Source organism: Electrophorus electricus, chromosome 6 (genome assembly GCF_041902795.1).
Source record: "Electrophorus electricus isolate QZ-2024a chromosome 6, ASM4190279v1, whole genome shotgun sequence".
Lineage (NCBI taxonomy): Eukaryota > Metazoa > Chordata > Actinopteri > Gymnotiformes > Gymnotidae > Electrophorus > Electrophorus electricus.
Window position 1 is genome coordinate 27,077,056 of NC_137502.1, and position 25,354 is coordinate 27,102,409.

Genomic DNA, 25,354 nt, shown 5'->3' on the forward strand with positions numbered 1-25,354 from the left:
ATGAAGTCTCACTGTAATCAGTTGAGATCTGCAGAAGCATGTGTGTGTGTGCGTGTGCATGTGTTTGTGTGTATGTGTGTGTGTGTATGTGCATGATTGTGTGTGTGAGTGATGTGTGTGTGTGTGTGTGTGTGCGTGTGCATGTGTTTGTGTGTGTGTGTATGTGCATGATTGTGTGTGTGAGTGGAAGCTCTCCTGCTACCCTGCTGTTCTGACACACCTGTTTAGTAGCGCCCATAACAGGTGAGGCAGGGGTGAGTGAGTGGTAGGAGTGGGTGTGAGGTAGTGGTGGGTGAGTGGTAGGAGTGGGAGTGAGGTAGGGGTGATGGATGTGAGGTAGGGGTGACGTGTGTGAGGTCGGTTTGATGGGTGCGAGGTAGGGGTGGGTGAGTGGTGGGGGTGATGCGTGTGAAGTAGGGGTGATGGATGCGAGGTAGGAGTGGGTGTGAGGTATGGGATGAGGGGTGAAGTAGTTTACACACACCGACACACACCAGTACACGACAATGCAGGCATACTCCAATGTCCCACCTGTGAGCCCTCCTGTGCACATGACACATTCTTCACCTGTAATATGAAAGCTGTTTGTGTCTTCCCTTCTCTTTCTCTAATCCAGACCCCAGGAAGAAATACCATATCAAGCTCCTGGCCTTCAGCTTCCTCGGGGAGGGTTACCAGGCTGACCGGACCATCAGCACCCCGGGATGTGTCTGTAAGAACCTCCACACTGGAGCCCAGCACTGTGACATTACAGCCATGCCATTGGACGGATCATAAATACGAAGCTGTTATGGTTTATGTTAAAGGAGTCGTCTGGAGAAGATCCAGTTTACACCAGTTAGTTGTGCTAGGTGGACAGGCGTACAGGTGGACAGGCCTACAGGCGTACAGGTGGACAGGCCTACAGGCCTACAGGTGGACAGGAGTACACATGGACAGGCGTACAGGCATACAGGCGGACATTTGTGCACAGGCATACAGGTGTACAGGCTTACAGGAGTACAGTCTTGAAGGTGTATAGGCGGACAGGTGGACAGGTGGACCTGTGCTATGTCCAGTGCAAAAGAACATCATCTGAATCCCCAGCTGGTCTGGACTGCTGTACTATGTTTAAAATAAACAGATCTTCCCCCTTCTCCATGTCTCCATCTCTCTGCCTGTCCATGTCCGATAACCACACCTTCCTTGCAGGACTAGCTCTCTGAACCCTACACCTGTCTCCACAGCATATGAGATTTGCAGCAAAACCACGTAGCTTCCATGGCTTTGGGGCTGTTTACTGTGTGTTGGTGGTTTCCTGTGAGCCATTTAGTTGACGTGCTGTATGTTTGCGTTGCTTTGTGCGAGCAGCGGTGCGTGATCGGCTGGTGCCGCCCCCTCCGCCGCCCCATCACGTGCATGCGCGGGCAAACAGCTCCAGTGCCGTGCTCCTGAACTGGGCTCGACCCGCCTTCACCGGTGCCCACACCATCAACTACACGGTCCGATGTAACCCGGTGGGCCTGCAGAACGCCTCACTGGTGCTGTACCTACAGACGTGAGTGTTACTGACCCATAGAAGGAGAGAGAGGGAGAGGGAGGGAGGGAGAGAGTGAGAGATAGAAAGAGGGAGGGAGAAAGAGTGTGAGGGAGAGGAAGACAGGCAGACACAGACAGAGAGAGAGAGAGAGAGAGAGAGAGAGAGAGAGAGAGAGAGAGAGAAAGGCATAGGGAAGGAGAGTGAGTGAGAGAGGAATAGAGGTATAGAGGGAGGGAGAGCGAGAGAGGGAGGGAGAGAGAGAGAGGGAGGGAGGGAGGGAGGGAGGGAGGGGGGAGAGAGAGGAAGGGAGAGAGAGAGGGAGGGAGAGAGGGAGGGAGAGATCGAAAGGGGAGCAATCCCATCAGCAAAATCACATGAAACAGAAGACAAAGACTGAAATTAGTGTTTAAACATGTTCCAGACTGAAGGTGATTCCTAAGGAGAACGTGAACGGTCTAATGAGTAGTGAGAGCTGACATAAAACTCTAAACGTCTCCCAACCTTCAGGGGTTTGTTTTTCTTCTGTTTAGCCATGATGACCATGAAGGCTTTCCGAGGAGAATGCCATGATGGTTATTCTATTCTGACTTGGTGAAATATCAGATTAATTTCTGTTGGCATTCGTTAGTTTTATGTGAGCACTATGTCTTTCAGATTAGAGATTATATTAGCCAACTGTAGTCCAAGTAAATGTACCTAGCAGAACAGCCACAGTCAGAATGGCGGAGGTGGATCTGAAGTGCACACCTTTGACAGCAGTAGATTGGGGGCTTGGCAGACGTGCGGTATGACCATGTGTCCTTCCTCTGGGGGTGTCCGCCTTCTGCAGGGGGGAGCAGAGCCTGCTGGTCAAGAACCTGGAGGCCAACACCCGCTACGAGTTTGCCGTGCGCTTACACGTGGACCAGCTGTCCAGCCCCTGGAGTCCTGTGGTGTACCAGAACACCCTGCCGGACGGTGAGGAGCCCTTGCATTGACGTTTAGATCAGCATGAGTAGTACTTGTAGTAGTAGTGTGAGTAGTAGAGCAGGAGTGCAGATTGTATCACATGTTCATTAGTCACACGTGATTGCAACATCAGTGTCTTTTCCAGTGTTGCGGTACATGTACCCCGAGCTGTTTCATCATTGCAGACTTTCCTGTGCCTGCTCTCTGCTGCCTGCACTGTTCTCAGATCAGTCCCACCGCTGGAGGAATAAAGTGTATTTGAGTTATAGGTCAGTGTTATGCTATGGAGTTGCTTCTGGCTGATGCTGATTGGTCCCTCTGTTGCCACACTTAGCTCCAGCCACGCCCCCGACGGGAGTGAAAGTAACTCTGATTGAAGGAGACACAGCGTTGGTGTCATGGAAACCACCTAATGAGGCCAACGTTGCTGTGACACGCTACACCATTTTGTATGCGTCACGAAAAGCCTGGGTTACTGGCCAATGGCAGATCCTGCAGAGAGAAGGTGAGTATGAGAGAGGGAGGGAGGGAGGGGGAGAGAGAGAGAGAGAGAGAGAGAGAGAGAGAGAGAGAGAGAGAGAGAGAGAGAGAGAGAGAGAGAGAGAGAGAGAGAGAGAGAGAGAGAGAGAGAGAGAGAGTGTGTGTGTGTGGGGGGGCACCTTTGGCGTTAGGGAGTCATCACCCACCCAGAGATTCTCCTTAAGGAGCCAGGGTTCAGACCAGACTGCTGAGCTGGGCTGACTCAACTCCGTAGGCCCACAGTTCTAATCACACACGTGACTCTGCTCAGTATATAAGTCCGCTCTGGACATGAGCACCTGCTGTACCCCATAACTCTTTTTTTTAATTGGCTTAAATTTCAGAGGTTGTTAATGAACCTTAAATAGAGATTAGGAATGTCAGCACCCTGCTACATAAACAGTAACTGATGTATGTGGAAATACGTGGGGAAATGTTTCAGGTGTCAATGATTTGTTTAATGATTGATTGATTCATTGATTTAGGGAGTGTTACCATGGCTCTGCTGGAGAATCTGCAGCCCGGCAACGTGTATTTGGTGAAAGTATCAGCGTCTAATCAGATGGGAGATGGACCGTTCTCACCCGCTGTGGAGCTTACTGTTAACGCAGACAGTCCCGCCTCTGGACACGCCTCCGGACACGCCTCTCGCTCTCACGGCTCCGCCCATGCCACTGGTGCGTAGAACAATCCGCAAGCCAACCTGTAATGGCAGTGTTTTATTGTGTTGATTGAATACAGTGTAATAATTAAAAATACTTCTAAAAATAAAAACATACAAATTCTTGTTAAGAAAGGTTATATGCTTATATGTATGTGTGTGTGTGTGTGTGTGTGTGTGTGTGTGTATATATGTATGTGTGTTGTGTGTTTATAAGTCTGTACATTCTGTACAATCTGCACAATCACAACTAGGTTCTAATCTGCATACATTAGCTGTTGTTACCAGTTATGCTGATGTCTACGTTAAAAATGCTCTTTGACAACAGCTGTTCATGTAAAGGTGTGTGTGTGTGTGTGTATATGAATGTGTGTGTGGGGGGTTTGTGTGGGGGGGTGCACATGTGTCTGCTCTGCTCATACTGGTTTGCTATGTTTGTATGTTATTATGTGTGCAGGTGTGTTATAAATTGCACGAAACACACTCCTTAATGTGTGTGTGTGCGCGCATGTGCATGTGTTTGGTGTCCTCGCAGTATTTTACGATGGATTTTCCCATCTGGATCAGAGGTCGATAACGGGCATTATTGGGGGGGGATGTATCGCTCTCACCTGCATCCTGGTCTGCGCTCTTATCCTGGTGTGTCGTGGGAAATCCAGGTAAGTTCATTGCCTGTACAATTTTTGTGGCTGGTAATTGAGCCATTCAGCTGATTCAGTACTGGTTACACGTGGTTGTAGTAACTGACGATTACCTCACAACACAGGAAATCATGTACCAGCAAAATCGTCAGGCAGGGACAAAGTCAAGCACCGCCTACTACCGTCCACATAGCCAATGAAACTCAAGCTCCAAGTTCTGGTGTTATGGTTCCTATGGTGACGGAGCACTTCATTGATGCAAAGGTAAATGGAACAGAGTTCCTGGTTCTCATCTCACTAAACAATGTGAATCTTTTTTTGGTAAAAGACATAAAACACTTAATATGGTTTACATCTGTATACATATCCAGTGCAAAATGTGACGGAATGTGTCTATTACTGTCGACACTTGGCAGTGGCTCTTGAAGAGATGTGTGCTGACATAGTGAGTGTCTAATTCTCAGGGTGGTTCAGACCTGCTCATAAACAGTTCTGGCCCTATCAGAGCCCCAGCAGAGAGCAAGAAGGTGCAGAGATGGAGGATATTTCAGAGGAGTGAAAAGGTGTGGATGCATGTTGGTACACTTACAGGAACTAACACACAGGAGTGAACTCCCTTTTTCCCATTTAACTCAAATGTATAATGTAAATATTTAATGAAATAGTGTTTTTCCTCCCTCCCCCTGCAGAGGCTCCCTGGGTCCTCCTGCCTGTACCAGCCTGGCTCCACCCTCCTTCGATACACCAGCGAGCCTGGCTCCACCCTCCTGTGCTACACCGGTGAGCCGCACATGCTGCAGCAGCCCTCCTTACTGCATGCCCTGCTGGGGTCACCGGGGGGCGACGCTGAGGCCTCCCACTCTAGCGAAGGTAGTCACGAGACCGGCGACTCTGGCCGATACTCGCACGACGAGATGGAGATGAACGACGTGCCGTCGGGCGCGAGCAGCTGCCCCGCGTCCCTAGGCAGGGACGAGAGTGGTGGGCCGGAGGAATGCGCAGGTCACGTGGTGGAGGAGCAGGAGCTGGTAGAGAGGACATCGCCACCTACTGAGCATCGGTCGTTGTGCTCGCCCTCTAGTGGTGAGGTGTCATAAGTTCCCACCCTGACCCTCATCCTCAGATCCTGAAGCTCCTTCCCTCGTATCTGCTGCTGTGGACTGCCGAGCAGAGGTCTCCCAATCCCAAGGCTTCTTTGCAATGCCCTCTAACCTGGGTGGGCTGCGTTTGGAGTCTTTCCTCTCAGTGAATGTATTTTTTTTGTTAAGGAAAAAAAAACAACTCACCCACCGTGAATGTCTTTGAACAGATTGTCCAAACAATGTGAAGTGTGTGATATTGCATTTTCAGATGTTATTTAAGTGAGTGTATCACTGGAGGAGGAGCGCCGTGACGGACTCTCTCTACGTTATTAATGGGTTAGCTCAGTCCAGAACTCTGTGGGGCTAACAGTGACCCTGCTAACTGGCTAGGATGACAATGCTAACTGCCCAGTTCCGTTCACTGTTGACCACATCAGCGCTTTGGACACTTTAACTCTTAGTTAAAGTAACTCTTAGTTACGCCATGGTAAACGGCAACTATATATTTAATATCTACTTATACAGACGTTTTATAAGGAGCCTTCTCTTCTACATGACAACCGATACTTCCTGACAGCAATACTTTTGCTCCTGCTAGCTTAGCGTTTGTCTGTTGTCTGTTGTCTGTTGTTGTCTGTTGTTGTCTGTCTGTTCTTGTCTGTCTGTGTTTCAGTCGTGAAGTTGGACTGTAAGGGTACTAAGTCTTGTGTTTTCATGATCTACCTCAGACTTTATGAATGTTGAACTTTAGTTAGTGATGACATATTTGATGTTATCATCACCTTTAGGTAACGATGTCATCCGCTTTTGACTTTGATTTTATTCCAGATGACATTAACTTCTCAGGTTGGTCATATGAATGTGTTTGATAATGTGTCTGTGCCCTTACAGTGCCTGCCTTAAACTACCTCATTCTAAGTCTTGTTGTATTATTTAGTGTTGTACTCGACTCAGGGACTCAAGGTTTGGTACATTTGGTGAGCCATGTGGCTGTTTGGAGGGACATTGTGCGATTGACAGGGTATGCTTGTGGAGCTGGGTGGCTCTCGCTGACCTCTGGTGGAACTGTGTGTTGTGTTTGATGCCAGTTTGGATTCAGAGGCTTGAGAAGCCTGCTCACAAGTAAAAAGGCCGTCCAGTAGGAATTATATGTCTGTGGTAAATCAGGTTTTCTTTTCAAAGTGTTATTTTTATAATTTTCTTATGTTTTCATACATTGATACTGACATCGTTTAGTTCCTACAGGAATATTTCAAACCCAAGATTGTTAATTATGAGTGAAAACGAGCCATACTTTGTTCACATTTTGCCGATGTGAATTTTCTGTTTGGTGCCCAAATCCTTTCATTCACTGTTAGCATGTTAGCACTGCAATAGCACCTTTGGGTAAAACATTCCTGTGAGAGCTTTGTACACAACTATGGCCTTACGCTGGAGTCAGAAAGAGATTAGTTCTTGTGGAGTCCTGTTTGTGAGGGGATTCTCTAGAGCACGGAGATGGCTAAAGAGTTGAATCATAGAAAAAGGTGAGGAAATATGAAAACCAAAAAAACCTCCTACCTCCAAAGATATGTATTTTTCTTGACGTATATGGACTACTGGGTACGGATTCTAGTTACTTTCTTGTCTTTTAATATAGTGGATGCTTTTGTAGAAATGTGAGTTTTTAGCACTTGTCCTTTAGATGTTAGATCTCGCAAATGTGCAGCGGTGACAAATGCCAGCGTCCGCCGAACTGTTTGCTGTTTGATCTTTCCGCTGGTCTTTGGGACAGTGTGATGATGACAATGAGTTTTCCTCAAACCAGACCAAAGATGAAAGTCCCAGGGACCAGCACAAAGACTCAGCTGCAAACCAGCAGCTGGAAATCTAGAATTACGTGGATTTTACAGTATCTGTAATGTATGAATGTTGGTGTAGTAGAGCTGAAATTCTAGATTCCTGGGTGAGTTTAGTCTGTGTGGGTATAGCTGTGGAGTAGAGGCTTGAGACGTTGCTTTTTGCCCTGTGAGACGCCATGCCGGTGTGTGTCCCCGTATGGCGATGCCATGCCGGTGTGTGCCCCCGTATGGCGACGCCATGCCGGTGTGTGTCCCCGTATGGCGACGCCATGTCGGTGTGTGTCCCCGTATGGCGACGCCATGTCGGTGTGTGTCCCCGTATGGCGACGCCATGCCGGTGTGTGCCCCCGTATGGCGACGCCATGCCGGTGTGTGCCCCCGTATGGCGACGCCATGCCGGTGTGTGTCCCCGTATGGCGACGCCATGCCGGTGTGTGCCCCCGTATGGCGACGCCATGCCGGTGTGTGCCCCCGTATGGCGACGCCATGCCGGTGCGTGCCCCCGTATGGCGACGCCATGCCGGTGTGTGCCCCCGTATGGCGACCCCATGCCGGTGTGTGCCCCCGTATGGCGACACCATGCCGGTGTGTGCCCCCGTATGGCGACCTCATGAGTTGAGATGCGGGCAGTCTCAGCGCTCCTGGGGGACAGAGCTGCTTTTCCAGCAATACAAATCAAGAACATTCTGGATCTCATGCTCACTACAAACCAAACTGTTGAGTCCTGAACCTCCCTCAAAAGATTTCCAATAACATGGATGTGTTTGCAATGTAGTTGAAAATTATACACCCTCACGCGCGTGCGCGTAGGTTTACATCCTATGTGGCTGAAATCTTTTCAATCAGGGGAAGTGACTGGGCTTAACTGACCTCTGTTGCATGAACCAGAGATACACAATCAGATTTTTTACTTTCATTTCAAAGCAAACAACCTTAAACCAAAGAATGTAGTCACCGCTGCACAGAAAATCCTCTTATACACCTTTGCATGATGATTTATCATTTTAAAAAACAAAGTTTTATTCCAGTGTAGAATTTAATTGCTTGTGACTGAGCAGCTTTCTGACAATTACAGTGTTACATTGTTGTGCTTTAATAAATCCATTTAAGCAAACCAAAGATAATAGACAATTAGGATAACTAACTATCTTTTTTACCTTTTCTCACTGGAGGAGAAAATTATTTTGGTAATGTTTCTTTTTTTAAAATTTGTTTGTAAATTGTATGAAAGTACAGAGTGATGTTTGACACCTGGAGAGATATTGTTTGATGACACTGAATGCACCCCAGATAACATGATTCTGAAAAACTTTCACTTTTCAGAACATGTTGGAAATGGTATTTTACTTGCATTGCATTTTATTTTTATTTTACATTATTTTGTGTGTAATCCTTTCCATTACATCAGTCTTCATGCTCCGCATGTGAACTTCCATTTATTGTCCAATTGTGTAATCTCACCCACCCGACACCCAGACTGAAGGTGTCTGCAGTATTTTTGAGAATATTTCTAGAACTTTGAGCCTATTGTGCAGATTTAAAGGGATGGTCCAGAGTAAGAGTAATTTAATCTCTAGTGTCACAAAGCATCTGTAGTGTCTCTAGTGCTATAGTGTATCTGCTGCCATAGACAAAACTTTGACACATGTCCCTTTGTACTTTGCAGAACAGAAGACAACTTATTTTAAATTAGTTTAAATCTCACTTACAATAGCCTCAAACAGGGCAAGTAGTCAACAGTGTAAATAAACTTAAAGTATGTGTCTACATATTCTGTAACAAAAATAAACAGTTACACTTAAATACTACAACTATTAGGACATTATTAGTATTAGAGATTTTCTTTCCAAAGATATTCATATTAAGGTTCAGACATTTTTCCAACTTCCTCTCAAAACAGTAAAGGCAATAGAAGTTTCAGATAGTATCACTAAATTCTTCTGCTGGGAAACCAGTCCCATCTGTGACACGTAAATAAAGCAGGCGCACATGTTTATTTATACTCTGACCAGAAAAAAGGTCAGGAGAATGTTCTCCATAATATGTTTGTTGTGATAACAGACAATACATGGGTTCAGAATCAATTATTTTCCATTCTGAGTATACAGAAACATATCTAGTAAAATATCTAGTAATAAGACAGTTGTCTATAGATTAATTTACAATTAACCAGGAATATCCCTTTTAATAACCCTTCAGTTATGCTTCCATCTTTCACCTGAAAAAACAGTGATACTGCAAACATTGCCAGTAAACTTCCATATAAATGTAACACTGCAAAATGCTTTTACTGACTCTAATGCACTGCTGGTGTACTGACAAAATAGCAGCCAGCTAACAATATTAATAGTATTAATTCCATTTATTGAAATCTGATAAAGAACAGAACACTTGTAAATCCTAAAAAGTAGTTATTTGTGTGAATATTATATCACTAGAGTAGTGGTACATTGGAATTTCTAAATGCTTTTTGCAATTTTGGAATTATGCCCTGTGGAATTTCATGAGAGGTGATCTTTAACAAAGGAGTACTGTTTTAATTAAGGAGTAATATTTTAATTAAGGAGTACTTTTTCATTAAGGAGTACTGTTTTAATTAAGGAGTAATATTTTAATTAAGGAGTACTGTTTTAATTAAGGAGTACTGTTTTAACTAAGGAGTACTGTTTTCATTAAGGAGTACTGTTTTAGTGCTTTTACTGTTTAGTAACAGTTATTAACGCATGCCTTATGAGCTCGGTCTGTTGTGTTCTGCATTTCACGAGTTTTGTTTTGAATTTTTTTCTTGTTTTGAAGTAAAGGGATTAACAGAATGGCGTGAAACGAGGACGTTCACGAACGTTCTCGCTGCCCCGTGGTCCGTAGGTGGGGTTAACTCTCACGCTACGGCCTTCACACTCACTGAGCCTCTATGTAATTCTTTTACTTGTCAGTCTTTTATCTACACGCTCTGTTACTGTAAATGTTGTAATACTTCCTTCACTCCTTTGAATACACATATAACATCATTAAAAATGTTTTGGCAAGTGTTATTCCCCTCTATAACATTAATCGCCATGCCAAAAAAGTTATACGGTTAGAACGAATTAAAGGCCAAACTATTTTAGGCCATGAATGAACGATTAATTGCCAGAATAAACAAAGATAATTAAAATAACATTCTCTGTCTGGTGTTTTTTAATTTAGAATTATCTAGACGTAGTGTTATCTGTATAGGCTGCACTGTAATAAGAGGTCTTTAATTTTTTGAGATGTATAAAGGTGTATGTTTTCTCATTTCCATAGAATATAGGTGATGTTGTTAAATATCCCCGTGACCAGACGTAGGCAACGTTTCCCTGATAAAACCTCTCGGTTTGCAGGTTCATACATGCATTTGCTTTGGTCCCAGTTTCCCTGTAAAAGTCTGGCCCCGTGATTTAAAGTGCGCGCCACATCTAACGTTAATATTTCGGTTACCACACATCTTGCATTGCGATGCAGAGTGGGGCAATATCATAAGACACACATTTGACAAAATGTTGTTTACTCATGGCTTCAGACGCTTGGTGCCCTCACGGGGGGAGGGGGGGGGGGGGTTAAAAGGCAGCAGACGAGCGCGTCTTTATTCGCGTCTCCCCGGTTTAGATTGAAGTGCGGAGCATCAAACGCAGCCGTGCAGACACACTCACATGCCGGCGTAGAGGGGTATCTCTGCGGTCGCCTCGCTCCAGGCCCTCGCCAAATCTGCCCGATATGCTGGTTTTAACTGAGCCGTGACATACCGTGGCGAAAAGTAAAGCGTAGCGAAAGCGCGTTTTCGCGTATTTTTGGGGATAGGGGTCGGTAATACGAAGTGAAACGTGTCCGCTCCTCCCAAACTTTGCGAGCGGTTGCAGCTTTCCTGGTCACACACAGATAGCAGTGATTGCTGCTAAAGGGGGAAGACGAGTTGACTACACTTCATCTTTCAACATCAAAGTTAGCTCGTTTCCTGCTCGTTTTGGACATTAGAGTCATGTGAGGCGTCCTGTAATGTCCACGGACCAGGATAAAGATTCGTTCTCGCTCAAAAGAAACCGAGGTAATGTGATTTTCTTCCCCCCGATATACTCGGCCGTGTTGCCGTGTGTGTATGTGTGTGCGTACGTGTGTATATGTGTGTGAGGGCATGATTCGCTGCTCTCCGGTCCCAACCGTAATCACGGTGGCGGAGGAGCTTCTCGGCCTTCCTCCAGGCCTCTGACGAACTGAATGAAACTCCCAAGTAGACAGCGATATTTTGCCGCAGAATTCGCAAATACTTGGTAAAGAGATTTTGATCCTATATGTCACAGTATTCAGCTCTCGCTTATGGACTGTGCTGCGTGGGAATGTATCCAGACCTTGTAGAAACTAGTGTGAACTTTGAAATTGTTTATACAGCTGCGGAGTAGAAAAGCACGAGCGAATTTAAAGCAAAAGTGACTCTGGTAGTTCAAATCGCGTCTCCGCAAGTTTAATTCAGCAAGTCCTAGAAAGCTCGTTGTGCTGGTTATGGGTTTTGGTTAGCCACTGACTCCGCATGCTTGTTAAACTGATCCAAGTTGCCTCACAGTGGGTCATACTACATTATGCGTTTGTTAGACACGCGGATTGACTCCTTGCGAAATCGTTATTGCACTGATCTAATTTGCTTCTTTCTGGAACAAGATGTGAACACAGTTCATTCGTTGCGCAAATTCCCCAGTAAGCGTGTTTTAACTGGGTGCTTGCGTTTGCAGGAGATGGAGGTCTCGAGGGTATAGGGGGGGCAGGCCTCCTCCTGGGGAGTCCGGATAAGAAGAAACGCAAAGCAAATACACAGGTACACGAATGAAAGAAACGCAAATTAAATGAATGAAAGCGACTCTGTCTCTTATATGTTGGCACAGGGCGCGCGCGTGTGTTCATATATGTGAATGTATCCATAAGGATGTATGTATATGTTGAAAACTTAGGAATGGGAGTTTGATGGCCATGGTGTATGTGTCTTTGCGATATTGCAGACTTCATTGTATGTGGAGTTCAGTGAATTATCCTAGTGTCACAGCAGGTGGTACACCAGTTTAATCTACAAAAAATACTTAGATACGGTCATGCGAGATGAAACTAAGGGAATATTCTGGTCTAAGTAACTTTATCACAGCTGTAGGGTAATTAAAACAGAATGGAAACCAATATAAATAAACTTTAATCAAAATGGAATGGGAAAACTATTTAAATAAACTATTTAAAACATGCTTACAGTAAGGGCAGCATTATATAAAAAAAATAATAAAAGGAATGTGAACCTTTTTAGAGGTTTTTAGAAAATAAAGATCTGAACCAGTGATATTCTGTGCTTCAGTAAAACTTGTACTGCTGAAGAGTTTGTGGTTATTCCAGAACCAGTGGAGTGAGGGGAACTAGAACCATTTTGCTTTGGAGTTGAAACATGGCCAAAATAAATAAATAAATTCTATGAACAGCCCTGGTAAGAGTCTCTAATTGTTGTAGTATGTAGGTGTAATGGCTATCATTTCAGTACGTGATATGGGGTTATATGGTCTCGTATTCAATGTTTTATTTAACATTCTGATGTTCTCAGTTTGGTGCCATTGTACATGTTTCAAATGCACTTAAAATAGTTGTTTTCAGTTTTTTGGTTAATTTCTTGTAACTGCACTGTGTTGTTCATACACAACTCCCTTCTACTTTCATCAATAAACACTCATTAAGTATTACAACTGCCCTTTGTTAGAAATCACTAAAGTTACTTTACTTTTTAAAAAAATTCTTGTTCCATCGGTCATGTTTTGAGTTCGTACACTGACCCGCCATGCTGTGAAGCTCTTTTATTCTGTGGTTCTGGTTCTGACCGTGTGTGTCTGTTTTTGCAGGCTCCTTCCTTCGCCCCACTCTCAGAGTATGCTCCTCCGGCAAACCCCAGCTCTGATCATTTGGTGGCTTCCAACCCTTTCGATGACAACTACAACTCTCCCACTCTGTCTCTGAAGCCACTGAACTCCTCCAGCCTGTATTTTGGCCCTTCACACTACACAGGGTTTGGTGGCTATGGCCCTCCCCGACCGGCTCCACACATCCCCAGCAGAATGCCCTCTCCTTATGGGGGCCCATATCCGATGCGGAACCAGCCCCACCTGTTCGCCCAGGGCCCGATGGGCCCGATGGCCATGGGCTTCAACCGCCCGCCCGCTTTCAGCTACGGGCACCCGGAGAGTGCAGGGTTTGTAAACCAGCACATGTTTAATAATAACGGCAGCATGCAGCTTCCAGGTGGGCTGCCTTTCAGACCGGGCCCTGGTGAGAACTCCAGTCAGCTGCCACTTCCCATCGTGAACCAGAACCAGAGTGGAATGGATGGCCCAGGCCCGGGGTTCGGTATGGAGGGACCCGCGAGTGGAAGCCTACCCCTGGCGGGTAAACCTGTCCCGGACGTGAGCTCAGCACTCCCTCAGCTGTCAAGCTTTGCCCAGGCGAGCACGCCCACGCCCAAGCAGGACCCCAGCGAGTCCGCGAACAAAAGCGCCAGCCAGAACGCTGCGTCTGCGCGGAAACAGAATTCCACGTCAGAGGAGGGGGGGGCTCAGGACGGCCAGGCAGAGCCGAAGGGGAAGAACAGAGCCGGCGGCGAAGGAGGTGTGGAGAAGATCAACGGCGTCCTCCATCCAGGAGCCGAACCCCTGAAGAAGACCCCCCAGCCAGGGGCTCTTATCGAACCTGTCGTGGAGAGGAGCCGGCGGCCCGGCGCTGGCGCTCGCAGCGCCGCCCTTCTGGCCAGTAGCAAGCCGGCGCCTCACCCCAGCCGGCTGGGCAGCGTCAGAGCCTCCGCTTCGGAGCCAGTGTACCCATGCGGAATCTGTCTCAATGAGGTGAATGATGACCAGGAGGCGATCCTGTGTGAGGCCTCGTGCCAGAAGTGGTTCCACAGAGTGTGTACGGGAATGACTGAGACGGCGTACAACATGTTGACGGCCGAGGCGGCTGCTGTCTGGGGCTGTGATGGCTGCATGCAGGAGAAGGGCGCTCAGCTCCTCAAAACGCGGGAGACATCGGCCCCGCCTACCGCGAACAGCGAGGGACAATCCTGAATGGCGTGTGTGTGTCTCCTCGATTTCGTTTCTCTTGCCACCGTGAATGTCAGTGTTGTTTGTGCTGGGTTCTGTTGCAGTGCCGTGAGGGAGAGCTCCATCACTTTTCTTCTGTCTCCCCTTCTGCTCCTTGACTGGGTGTGACTTGTATGATCTTGCAGCCTCCATATATAAATCAAGACGAGGAGGTGGTCCAGCTTTATCCAAGTTTCTTACTCAGACCTCAAGTCTCGTTCAGCTAGGCCCCCGATCTACATCTGTCTGGGGTGAAGTCCTGTGTGCTCTGTAAATACGTGCTAGGATTTACATTAGCTTTGAACTGTACACGGTCTTCCTTCCCACAAACACATTAGCGTGGTGGTTGACTTGTGTTATAGAAATTCATCAGTCTAACATTAATAATTCTGTTAATTAAATAATTTGTTTTGACCGGGTGACCTTCAGCATCCCAACTCTTGATCCAGGTCACTCTAGGTACTGGGATCGTCCGAAGTTCTCGAACCATACATCAAAAGCAGCGGTGTGATCAGATATCTTAACGTTTTTAAACCAATTATTACCTAACATCGTCCAGCTTAATGTATGGTGCTCACAAAAAAATCGGTTTGCTGTTAACGCGCAGTGAACACGCTGTTGGGTGAAGCAGAACGGCTTTGAGCACGTGATGTCCGTTTCTCGTCGGTGTAGGCCTGTGAAGACCAGCATCCGAAAGGGCTGCCGGTAAACAACGGCTTGTACTTTTAAATAAAACCTTCTGATTGTTACAGAACAGCGACACGAAGAACTAAGCTGTCGTCGCTGAATGTAGCGATTATTTTGTATTCCGTAGCATGTTCCTGAAAGGAGACCGAAACGAGCAGCACTTGGGGTGCTTTTTGAATGTAGTCTCATTGTGTCATGGTTTGTTCGGGTCTTGGTGAGCAACGCGCCCTTCTCATGGCCTGTACGCGCCTGGCTTCGCTGTGTTGTTCCCGCTTTACCATGTATTTCATCTAGTGTTGCGTTTATTTTTTAAACGATTGTTCGTGAACTTGTGAATAATTGTATCGTAAATGCAGAAAAGGTTAGATTATCCCAGCAAATATGAACCCAGAAACGGAGAAACCGATTGTGCACTAAAATGTCTTCAATCACCTTTAATATTTAATTGCATTTCCTTACCGGTTTACTCTTATTTGTTATTGGAGACGACGAGGATTCGTTACTTGAATGCATTTCTGGGAAAGTGTTTTGGAAAAGTAATTGTACAGAATATATCAGTAGGGTGATTGATTGATTAATTTATATAAGTAACGACCTTTCTTGATTTTATCACTTCCTACCCCCGGATTTATTCCAAGTAATAAATCTGTTTGGCACCTTGTTAAAAGCAACTTTGTTTAAAAAGAACGTAAATGTATATTACCACATTTAAGAGGATACAATCGGTAGTGTGGTTTTTTTTTTTGGTTGCTTGTTTGTTCTTCCCCCGCCCCCCGCTTGATGTATAATGTATAATACATCCGATATTTGAATGATATCGCTCTAATAATGTTTGGCTTTTTACTACATCGTATCAGAACTGCATCAGCTGCAGACGTTTGGTGCATCACGAATGTAAACGTGGACCGGTGTCTTCTATTATAATGTGACAGAACAGACGTATTGTGGTGAACATGTAACTTCGTTATATTGTACTGTTGTTTTCATATTCCAAAGAATGACACGCCCTTCATCGAATACCCATTCCCAGTATTCCGCAGCGATGGCGTTTCCCAGTGTATGCATTCCCTTTACCTCCTCGACGTTTCTAGGACGTTCACTTCTGTGCTCTGAAAAGATTGACACTTCAACTATTTAATTAGGTTATATTGAATAAACCAAAAATACTTAGCGCCTACTTATATCCGTAAAGAAATTATGCATCACTGAACCGTGGCAAGGCGGTGATCAAAAAAATATTATTTTGTGATTTGCATGGTAAGCGCATTATAACCTGCTTACAGGATACGGTTTGTTTTTCTTCTATAAAGAATAATTGAATCGGCGATGTTTGCGAAGCAATCAGCCTTAGACTGTTGGCAAGGGCTGCCTTGGTTAAACCATGGCCGACCAGGAGGCGAAGGCACTGCGTGCTTCACCTGATTCTGAGAGTTTATACCAGGGGAGAGGAGCTCATATCATTTGTCCAAGTGAGCTGGGTGAAGAACAGTGAATGTACAGATAAAAATAAACCCTAAACAGATAAATCACATGAACTAGTGCCTAGTAAGAATTTGCTGCAGTTTCCTTGGCATAATCGAACGCTGTGTTAAGATTAGCTATATAATGGTGCCCCTCAATTCATTTATGGGCTACAATGTTTTACTTTTTAAAAATAAATACGCTGACTTTGTTTCTTGTCCCATAGCGTTACAGATTCATTAAATGGACAATACATGATAACACTTTAACGGTCATTGTTTGTGGCCTGTACCTGGACTACTGTGTTTAATAAATGAAGGAGGTTACTCCTCTACATTGTTCGGATGCAAGGCGTATGTATGGGTTTGTTGGGATTTTGATCTTTGACCCAGAAAGGTCAAAGAGCTTCAAACGACTTTTAATTTAGACAGGAAATGTCGGTGGAAGTTTTTCCAGTCGGTCCACCCCTAGCAACCACGCGTGCATCATAGCAACCACACTTTCTCACTAAACACAGGCCAGCAAGCGTACGATATTCCGTCCAAAATGCCGCTAATCGTAAAGGATTACACATGGACACAAACCGAAACGACCGTATACATCAGCATACCATTGAAGGCGGTGAAAACGGCAAACGTCGACGTACTTTGCACAGACGAGTACCTAAAGGTAAGATGCTAGCTGGCTAACGCTAGCTATTTCCACCAGCCAAACGAACAGCTTGCGCTGGTCGTAAACAAGGAGCGTGAACACTACTCTCTCTCCTTCCCCAGGTTAGTTTCCCTCCGTATTTGTTTGAAGCTTTCTTTTTCCAGCCAATAGAGGATGACAAAAGTGTGGCGAAAATTGGAAACGGTGCTGCAGTTTTTACACTGCCAAAAAAGGAAAGCGGCTTGTGGGAACATCTCTGTAGAAGTATTGGTACGTCTTGTCATTCACACAGTACGTGTTTGTTTCGATTATCTATCCCACCCCGTACACCGATTAACTGGATTTGGTCGAACATTTCCCCCTCTTTCCTTTAAAAAATGCCTTACAAATATTAGACAAAGATAAGCAAAGAGAGAACAGAGAAGAAGCCGTTCTCAAAACACAGGAGAAGTCTGCAGAGAAGTCGAAAGCCAAAGCTACGAGGACCCAGCAGGAAAAGAAGTACACCCTGGAGACCATGATGAAGGTTGGAAGTGATAAACCAAATCAGTTTCTTGCACGGATATGATCTCAGTTCTATTTCTCTAGGTGTTGATATACCAGTAGAGAAACTGGTGCTATTCTGACTTATTCATTGAAGTATATTAGCTTCTTACACTACTATACTAGCAGCAAACATTTCTAACGGTTGCACCTTCATGTGATCTTTGTCGTGGCGTGAGGCTGTCCCCCGTTCTGTCCTGCAGTCACTATTCAGTTGACATTTTGGCTTACAGCTGTATAAAACGCTAGGACATCCAGGTAGCGGGTCGTTTCCAGGTAGCAGAATGTATTTTTCAAGCTTTGCCACGCTCTCAAACCTGGGGATTAATTTCTTGGTTGTGCATTATGTTATACTGTAAGCCAGACAAATCTTGCAGACCCTGTGTAATTCCACACCAGTCCTAAACAGTAAGGAATCCCTGCAGTCAGCTACGTTTCCACATCCAGTGTTATTCCAATTCCCGGGACTGTTTAGCCAGGTCCTGCGTTGTCTGTTCTTCCGTTATCGGTTTGGTCTGCCCAGCTGGAGGAAGAGGAGCGAGCGAGTATTCAGAGGATGAAGGACGAAGAGTGTGCAAGAGCCACAGTGGAACTCGAGGCCTGGAAGGAGAAGCAGAGGAAAATGGTCGAGGAAGAGGAGGCTCGACGAAGGATGCAAGGAACCACCACACACAACGACAAACATGTACATCAGCTAAAGAAGCCTACTGAAGCGCATGTGCTGAGGACTGGAGGTGCTTGATCTGCTCCTACTGCTTCTCCTCTATATGTATATTTTGGATATAGTATACAGTGCATAAACATAAGCTCATCTGTTAAGCTTTTGGACAATTTTAAACCCTTTTTTTTTGGTTCAAAGGTTTAATGCGGTTACCAGTGTTAGTACAATACACATCTTATTGTCATACTCCGGGAATGTGCTGGCAGCGTAAGGCGTGTTTGTTTCACCTGACAAGACGAATATAGCTAATGAGGTTTCCCTCAGGTGAGGTGAGCTGCAGGCGTGAGCTCGGACGTGCGGCGTCCACAGCCCCCAGGGAGGCGGGCTGCATTAAGATCAGCTTCACGCCGCGGGTCTTCCCCACGGCCCTACGAGAGTCCCGCGTACCTGAGGAGCAGGAGGTGCCTGCTTGATAATCCTTTATTGTTATTGTTCGCTTTATCTCCCACCTCTCTTAACCCCTTTGTCTAATTGCAAAGTAAACAATCCTTCTACTTGAGATAGAAAATACGTGCCTTGTAATTACAAGTGTAATGGAGGCGTAAGTATACCTCATGAAAGTGTGTTCTTGTGTGCATACTTTGTGTTTATTTGTCTTTGTGTGTTTGTGTGCATGTACGCACGCGTGTAGTGGCTGAGGAAGCAGGTGGAGGCGAGACGGGCAGCAAATGCTGATCTTGCTCAGCTAGAAGATCTGAAGGAGGAGGAGAGGAACCCTGACTGGCTGAAGGACAAAGGAGAGTAGGTGCCCCTTTACACAGTACAACCCACCCATCAGCCTCCACAGCTCACTGAGGACTCACATCTGAAGCAGTTCACTGTTGAGAGAGAGAGAGAGAGAGAGAGAGAGAGAGAGAGAGAGAACTTGACTTTAGATATAGTATATGACTTCTAAAGAAAACTTAACTTAATCAGAGTATATATTAGTTTGAGCTCTCTGATTGAAATATTCCCCACATAAGAGACCTGGAGCCTAGCAGATACCGCTGTATGTCAGTGCAGAACTGGGTGCTGCTGGAATCAGGGCTGTGCTGATCTTTCCCCTGGGTTCTCTCCTTTCTGCAGTGCTTTTTTCAGGCTGGGGAACTACCAGGCTGCAGTCAATGCCTATGACTTGGCCATTAAACTCAACAGACACATTCCTGCTTTGTTCTCCAATCGAGCAGCTTGTCACCTGAAGATGAGAAATCTCCACAAAGCAATTGAGGATAGTTCTCGGGTAAGTTCTTCTCTCCCCTCCCTTCTCCTCTTCTCTCCCAGGTCAAGCAACACTGAAAGTGTTCACTTATTATTACCATACAGTATTCCATACCTTCTACCTGTTCCAGGCTCCCATACTCTATATCTCCTCTGTGCCTACTTAAGTTGCACATTTTCACCCTGCAAAGGTGTTTTTTTAAGTTTATCATCACCACTGTTACATAATTACATAATTATCAAATTTTTCTCAATGGAACATTCATCTGGGAGCATGTCTAAGTCAGCCCTTTGTTGAGTGCTCTCCTTTTTTTGACTGCAACATTGCTTGTATGGCGTTGTTGCTGCGGTAGGCTATGGAGCTGCTGACCCCAGCAGTCGCTGACAATGCGGCAGCTCGCTTGAAAGCCCATGTGAGAAGAGGAACTGCCTTCTGTGAGCTGGAGCTCTACGTGGAAGGTACAGTACACAGAAATGGTCTGAACGGTGGGGTCCTATAGCACACCTGGTTAAGCAGGTAGACTAAGGTGCTAGCGACCCCAAGGTCATGAGGTCAGATCTCAGAGAGGACATAGACTGCCATGCCTGACCTCACCTCGTGAGTTGAGAATTTGGCCTGGAATTGCAGCAGTAACAGAGACCTGTAGCCTAGCAGAGATAAACCCTTTATCGGTACACGACGGTTTAACACAAAGACAGTGTATTTGATTCATGTGAGGAAGTACCAGTTCTGAAACCACAGCATGTTAAGAAGAAATACGGTGAAGTGCAAGCCTTGAAATGATGTTTGGGGGAGGTACCAAGTTTGGATTACGTGAATCTGTCTAATGAAGGTATGAAAGAAGCCCTCTGAATAAATTGTCCCATGTGTTTATCAAAGCAGTAGAAATAGTAGGACTATATTGTGTAAGTTGTTATGGAACAGGGCTGTATTATGAATGTAGTAATGGAACAGGGCTGTATTATGAATGTAGTTATGGAACAGGGCTATACTATGTATGTAGATATGGAACAGGGCTGTATTATGAATGTAGTTATGGAACAGGGCTGTATTATGAATGTAGTTATGGAACTGGACTGTATTATGTGTGTAATTACGGAACAGGGCTGTATTATGAATGTAGTTATGGAACAGGGCTGTATTATGTGTGTAATTACGGAACAGGGCTGTATTATGAATGTAGTTATGGAACAGGGCTGTATTATGAATGTAGATATGGAACAGGGCTGTATTATGAATGTAGTTATGGAACAGGGCTGTATTATGTGTGTAATTACGGAACAGGGCTGTATTATGAATGTAGTTATGGAACAGGGCTGTATTATATGTGTAATTACGGAACAGGGCTGTATTATGAATGTAGTTATGGAACAGGGCTGTATTAGGAATGTAGTTATGGAACAGGGCTGTATTATGTGTGTAATTACGGAACAGGGCTGTATTATGAATGTAGTTATGGAACAGGGCTGTATTATATGTGTAATTACGGAACAGGGCTGTATTATGAATGTAGTTATGGAACAGGGCTGTATTATATGTGTAATTACGGAACAGGGCTGTATTATGAATGTAGTTATGGAACAGGGCTGTATTATATGTGTAATTACGGAACAGGGCTGTATTATGTATGTAGTTATGGAACAGGGCTGTATTATGAATGTAGTTATGGAACAGGGCTGTATTATGAATGTAGTTATGGAACAGGGCTGTATTATGAATGTAGTTATGGAACAGGGCTGTATTATATGTGTAATTACGGAACAGGGCTGTATTATGAATGTAGTTATGGAACAGGGCTGTATTATATGTGTAATTACGGAACAGGGCTGTATTATGTATGTAGTTATGGAACAGGGCTGTATTATGAATGTAGTTATGGAACAGGGCTGTATTATGAATGTAGTTATGGAACAGGGCTGTATTATGAATGTAGTTATGGAACAGGGCTGTATTATGTATGTAGTTATGGAACAGGGCTGTATTATATGTGTAATTACGGAACAGGGCTGTATTATGAATGTAGTTATGGAACAGGGCTGTATTATGTATGTAGTTATGGAACAGGGCTGTATTATATGTGTAATTACGGAACAGGGCTGTATTATGAATGTAGTTATGGAACAGGGCTGTATTATGAATGTAGTTATGGAACAGGGCTGTATTATGAATGTAGTTATGGAACAGGGCTGTATTATGTATGTAGTTATGGAACAGGGCTGTATTATGAATGTAGTTATGGAACAGGGCTGTATTATGAATGTAGTTATGGAACAGGGCTGTATTATGAATGTAGTTATGGAACAGGGCTGTATTATGTATGTAGTTATGGAACAGGGCTGTATTATATGTGTAATTACGGAACAGGGCTGTATTATGTATGTAGTTATGGAACAGGGCTGTATTATGAATGTAGTTATGGAACAGGGCTGTATTATATGTGTAATTACGGAACAGGGCTGTATTATGTATGTAGTTATGGAACAGGGCTGTATTATATGTGTAATTACGGAACAGGGCTGTATTATGTATGTAGTTATGGAACAGGGCTGTATTATATGTGTAATTACGGAACAGGGCTGTATTATGAATGTAGTTATGGAACAGGGCTGTATTATATGTGTAATTACGGAACAGGGCTGTATTATGAATGTAGTTATGGAACAGGGCTGTATTATATGTGTAATTACGGAACAGGGCTGTATTATGTATGTAGTTATGGAACAGGGCTGTATTATATGTGTAATTACGGAACAGGGCTGTATTATGTATGTAGTTATGGAACAGGGCTGTATTATGTATGTAGTTATGGAACAGGGCTGTATTATGAATGTAGTTATGGAACAGGGCTGTATTATATGTGTAATTACGGAACAGGGCTGTATTATGTATGTAGTTATGGAACAGGGCTGTATTATATGTGTAATTACGAAACAGGGCTGTATTATATGTGTAGTTATGGAACAGGGCTGTATTATGAATGTAGTTATGGAACAGGGCTGTATTATGTGTGTAATTACGGAACAGGGCTGTATTATGTGTGTAGTTATGGAACAGGGCTGTATTATGTGTGTAATTACGGAACAGGGCTGTATTATGTATGTAGTTATGGAACAGGGCTGTATTATATGTGTAATTACGGAACAGGGCTGTATTATGAATGTAGTTATGGAACAGGGCTGTATTATATGTGTAATTACGGAACAGGGCTGTATTATATGTGTAATTACGGAACAGGGCTGTATTATGAATGTAGTTATGGAACAGGGCTGTATTATATGTGTAATTATGGAACAGGGCTGTATTATATGTGTAATTACGGAACAGGGCTGTATTATGAATGTAGTTATGGAACAGGGCTGTATTATATGTGTAATTACGGAACAGGGCTGTATTATGTGTGTAATTACGGAACAGGGCTGTATTATGAATGTAGTTATGGAACAGGGCTGTATTATATGTGTAATTACGGAACAGGGCTGTATTATGGATTGTTTGATGACTTCTTGCAGTGCCAGCATTTGCAACACTGGAAATGGCTGCATTAAGTCCTCTAACATCACTTTTTTGTGGTGTGTTTTGAAAATCCTTTTAGAAGAGTGTTTTGATTAATCATTGTTTTCAGGTATTCAGACAAATGAAAGCATGCCAGTCATCAACCACAGCAGCAGCGCTTTTTTGATGTACTTTGAATACACAGTGGTGTGAAAGTGTTTGCCTCCTTCCTGATATCTTTTTTTTTTTTTGCATGTTTGTCACACTTAAATGCTTCAGATCATCAAACAAATCACTTTTTTCCACACAGGAGAATCACTTTTTCACACAGGGCCATGTAGGCTTGGATTTTTTTCCCCTTAATAATAAAAACCTTCATTTAAAAACTGCATTTTGTGTTTACTTATTATCTTTGTCTAATATTTAAATTTGTTTGATGATCAGTGTGAAAAACATGCAAAAAAAAAAGACATCAGGAAGGGGGCAAACACTTTTCCACACCACTGTATAGGAAGGCATATCACAATCTCAATATGTTGTAATACAGTCACAGTATAGTGTCCTGTCCCTATCATGCATTATTAATGTGGAAATGCGATGAGTCCAGCAAGGCCTGAGCACGCTCCTCTCTCCTGAGCTGTTACCATGGAGAATGTACAGAGACCCCAGTGTACCATTTCAGCACTCAAGATGTCCACCCTTTGACCCCTCAGGACTTCAGGACTACCAAGCTGCCCTCCAGATCGACCCACACAACCAGGCTCTGCGGGCAGATGCCAACAAGATCCGTGAGGTCGTCCAAGGGACAACACCCAGCTCATAAGGAGGGCTGGCGTTCTGCAAAGACCGTTAAGACTGTTTCTGGTGTGTTACACTTCAGACGTAACTTCCAGTCAGTGTCATAAATTACAGGCTGCATGCACTACACCATGAACTTCAAAACGGTGCCTTTTTGTCAAATACTATACCATACACACCCTAGTGTTACACAGAGGTTTCCTGTTTGTCTTTCTTTAACACACATGCTTCCTCATGACTGTTAATGAACCACTTCACTTCTTCATAAGCTGAGTCCTGGCCTATGAAACACAGGAAATAGTCATTCTTAATCCCAGTGCATATACAGCACCTGACAGCTCACGGAAGACCCATTAGTTATGAGGTAAGTCGTGTTACAGAGAGGAATACACACACACACACACACACACAAATATGTAGTGTACAGGGTCTCCAGGCCTGATATTACAAACCACCACCCTAAACTGAACAGTGCTGTGGTCCAGACCAGAGTTCCAGAACAAGAACATAGAGTTGCATGTGCTAGATGCATTTACACCATCTGTGACGCACATTGGCTCATGGGACCCTCACTTTGTAATAAAAAGTAGTTTGCTTCCTTGACCGCCAAATTCTGTGTGTTTGTTTAATTTCAAAATACATTTCTCTTAAATACATTTAAGGCGTTTTAGAGCATTACATTTTATTACACTCTAGAAAACAAAAGAACACCAATACTAATGTTCAAGACGTACGATATTTAAAAATGTAAGATATTAAAAGACATGAACTTGAAACTGGCTCAGACCAGTTATTCTGAATTCAGTCGGGTGTTTTGCAGTTGAAACAAGAGAGGCTTGATTACAATCGTCTGTTTAGATGGTGTTTTGTAAATTGGGGCAGTCATACACCCTACTGCGGTCCAAACTGGTGTTGAAGGAGTTGTCCCGGTACATCCCGCACGTTCCGAGGTGCTCGGAGAATGCCTGGGACAGCGGGTGGTACGCACACGGCGAGGACTCGGGCGTTGGGCCGCAGGATCCGTACTCGCTCGAGGTAGTCCGGTAAAAGGGGCTCTGTGCCTTGACCGAAGACGCCAACGTGTCTGCTGGATGCATCATGCAGGAGAACACCGGGTTGCCGGGGTTCGCACACGGTGCACGGCGGTGTGATTCCTGCTGCTTGTCGGTTCGTGACATGTTATGATGATCTTTACCCTAAAAGACAAGTGGGAAGAAAATACAAAATTGGGAAAGCTGATCAGACTTAAGTCAAGCAAAAACCTAAAAATCTACCAAAAAGTAAACCTTTAGTGAGCTTAATAAAATTACACGCATTTAGTTAGCTATCTTGTAAAACTATTTAAAAAAATATACATTCCACAAGCCAGCCAGCTACCTTGTTATAAGGGGTTAGTGACTCAATTCGACGTGGGCGTGTGTTGTAGGTTCGCTGCTTGGCAACGGTGTTACTTTATATGGGGGAGATGGAGCCTCTACATTACAGC

The 25,354-nt window shown here is 44.5% G+C and overlaps 4 protein-coding genes across 6 annotated transcripts in view; 3 read left to right on the top strand and 1 right to left on the bottom strand.

The window, feature by feature from the left end:
• The window catches only part of prtga (protogenin homolog a (Gallus gallus)), a 38,617-nt gene extending 31,052 nt beyond the window's left edge, over positions 1-7,565 (top strand). The window contains exons 11-19 of the mRNA XM_035524867.2: positions 617-712; positions 1,351-1,537; positions 2,349-2,476; positions 2,802-2,972; positions 3,472-3,663; positions 4,183-4,306; positions 4,414-4,552; positions 4,753-4,851; positions 4,978-7,565. Coding sequence (XP_035380760.1) covers positions 617-712; positions 1,351-1,537; positions 2,349-2,476; positions 2,802-2,972; positions 3,472-3,663; positions 4,183-4,306; positions 4,414-4,552; positions 4,753-4,851; positions 4,978-5,385 — 1,544 coding nt within the window. The 3' untranslated portion in view covers positions 5,386-7,565. The remainder of the gene's footprint in view (positions 1-616; positions 713-1,350; positions 1,538-2,348; positions 2,477-2,801; positions 2,973-3,471; positions 3,664-4,182; positions 4,307-4,413; positions 4,553-4,752; positions 4,852-4,977) is intronic.
• Positions 7,566-10,800: 3,235 nt separating this feature from the next.
• On the top strand, positions 10,801-16,810 carry pygo1 (pygopus family PHD finger 1). The gene is made up of 3 exons (XM_027021175.3): positions 10,801-11,274; positions 11,954-12,036; positions 13,091-16,810. Exons 1-3 carry the CDS (start codon positions 11,226-11,228, stop codon positions 14,300-14,302), a joined length of 1,344 nt encoding a protein of 447 aa, XP_026876976.2. The 5' UTR covers positions 10,801-11,225; the 3' UTR covers positions 14,303-16,810.
• An 85-nt stretch (positions 16,811-16,895) lies between these two features.
• Positions 16,896-24,814, top strand: dnaaf4 (dynein axonemal assembly factor 4). Of its 3 annotated transcripts, none has more exons than XM_027020797.3 (9): positions 16,896-17,134; positions 17,239-17,386; positions 17,512-17,642; positions 18,183-18,393; positions 18,645-18,781; positions 19,012-19,121; positions 19,446-19,599; positions 19,931-20,036; positions 23,784-24,814. In XM_027020797.3, the coding sequence occupies exons 1-9, from the start codon at positions 17,012-17,014 to the stop codon at positions 23,891-23,893; spliced, it is 1,230 nt and encodes a 409-aa protein (XP_026876598.3). In that variant the 5' UTR covers positions 16,896-17,011; the 3' UTR covers positions 23,894-24,814. The 3 variants fall into 3 exon arrangements, with proteins under 3 accessions (XP_026876598.3, XP_081572332.1, XP_026876606.1); XM_081716206.1 differs by having other exon boundaries at positions 17,281-17,386; XM_027020805.3 differs by lacking the exon at positions 19,931-20,036.
• On the bottom strand, positions 24,531-25,306 carry pierce2 (piercer of microtubule wall 2). The gene is made up of 2 exons (XM_027020816.2): positions 25,246-25,306; positions 24,531-25,064 (listed from the first exon to the last, which is right to left on the bottom strand). Exon 2 carries the CDS (start codon positions 25,044-25,046, stop codon positions 24,723-24,725), a length of 324 nt encoding a protein of 107 aa, XP_026876617.2. The 5' UTR covers positions 25,047-25,064; positions 25,246-25,306; the 3' UTR covers positions 24,531-24,722.
• Between the last annotated feature and the right edge of the window lie 48 nt (positions 25,307-25,354).

Bases quoted from the DNA above. Each gene is read 5' to 3' on its own strand.
- pygo1 (XM_027021175.3), top strand. From the start codon at position 11,226: ATGTCCACGGACCAGGATAAAGATTCGTTCTCGCTCAAAAGAAACCGA. The intron at 11,275-11,953 runs GTAATGTGATTT...TTGCGTTTGCAG, and splicing joins CTCGCTCAAAAGAAACCGAG to GAGATGGAGGTCTCGAGGGT. The intron at 12,037-13,090 runs GTACACGAATGA...CTGTTTTTGCAG, and splicing joins AACGCAAAGCAAATACACAG to GCTCCTTCCTTCGCCCCACT.
- dnaaf4 (XM_027020797.3), top strand. From the start codon at position 17,012: ATGCCGCTAATCGTAAAGGATTACACATGGACACAAACCGAAACGACC. The intron at 17,387-17,511 runs GTACGTCTTGTC...TACAAATATTAG, and splicing joins ACATCTCTGTAGAAGTATTG to ACAAAGATAAGCAAAGAGAG. The intron at 18,394-18,644 runs GTGCTTGATCTG...GGTTTCCCTCAG, and splicing joins GCATGTGCTGAGGACTGGAG to GTGAGGTGAGCTGCAGGCGT.
- pierce2 (XM_027020816.2), bottom strand. From the start codon at position 25,046: ATGTCACGAACCGACAAGCAGCAGGAATCACACCGCCGTGCACCGTGT.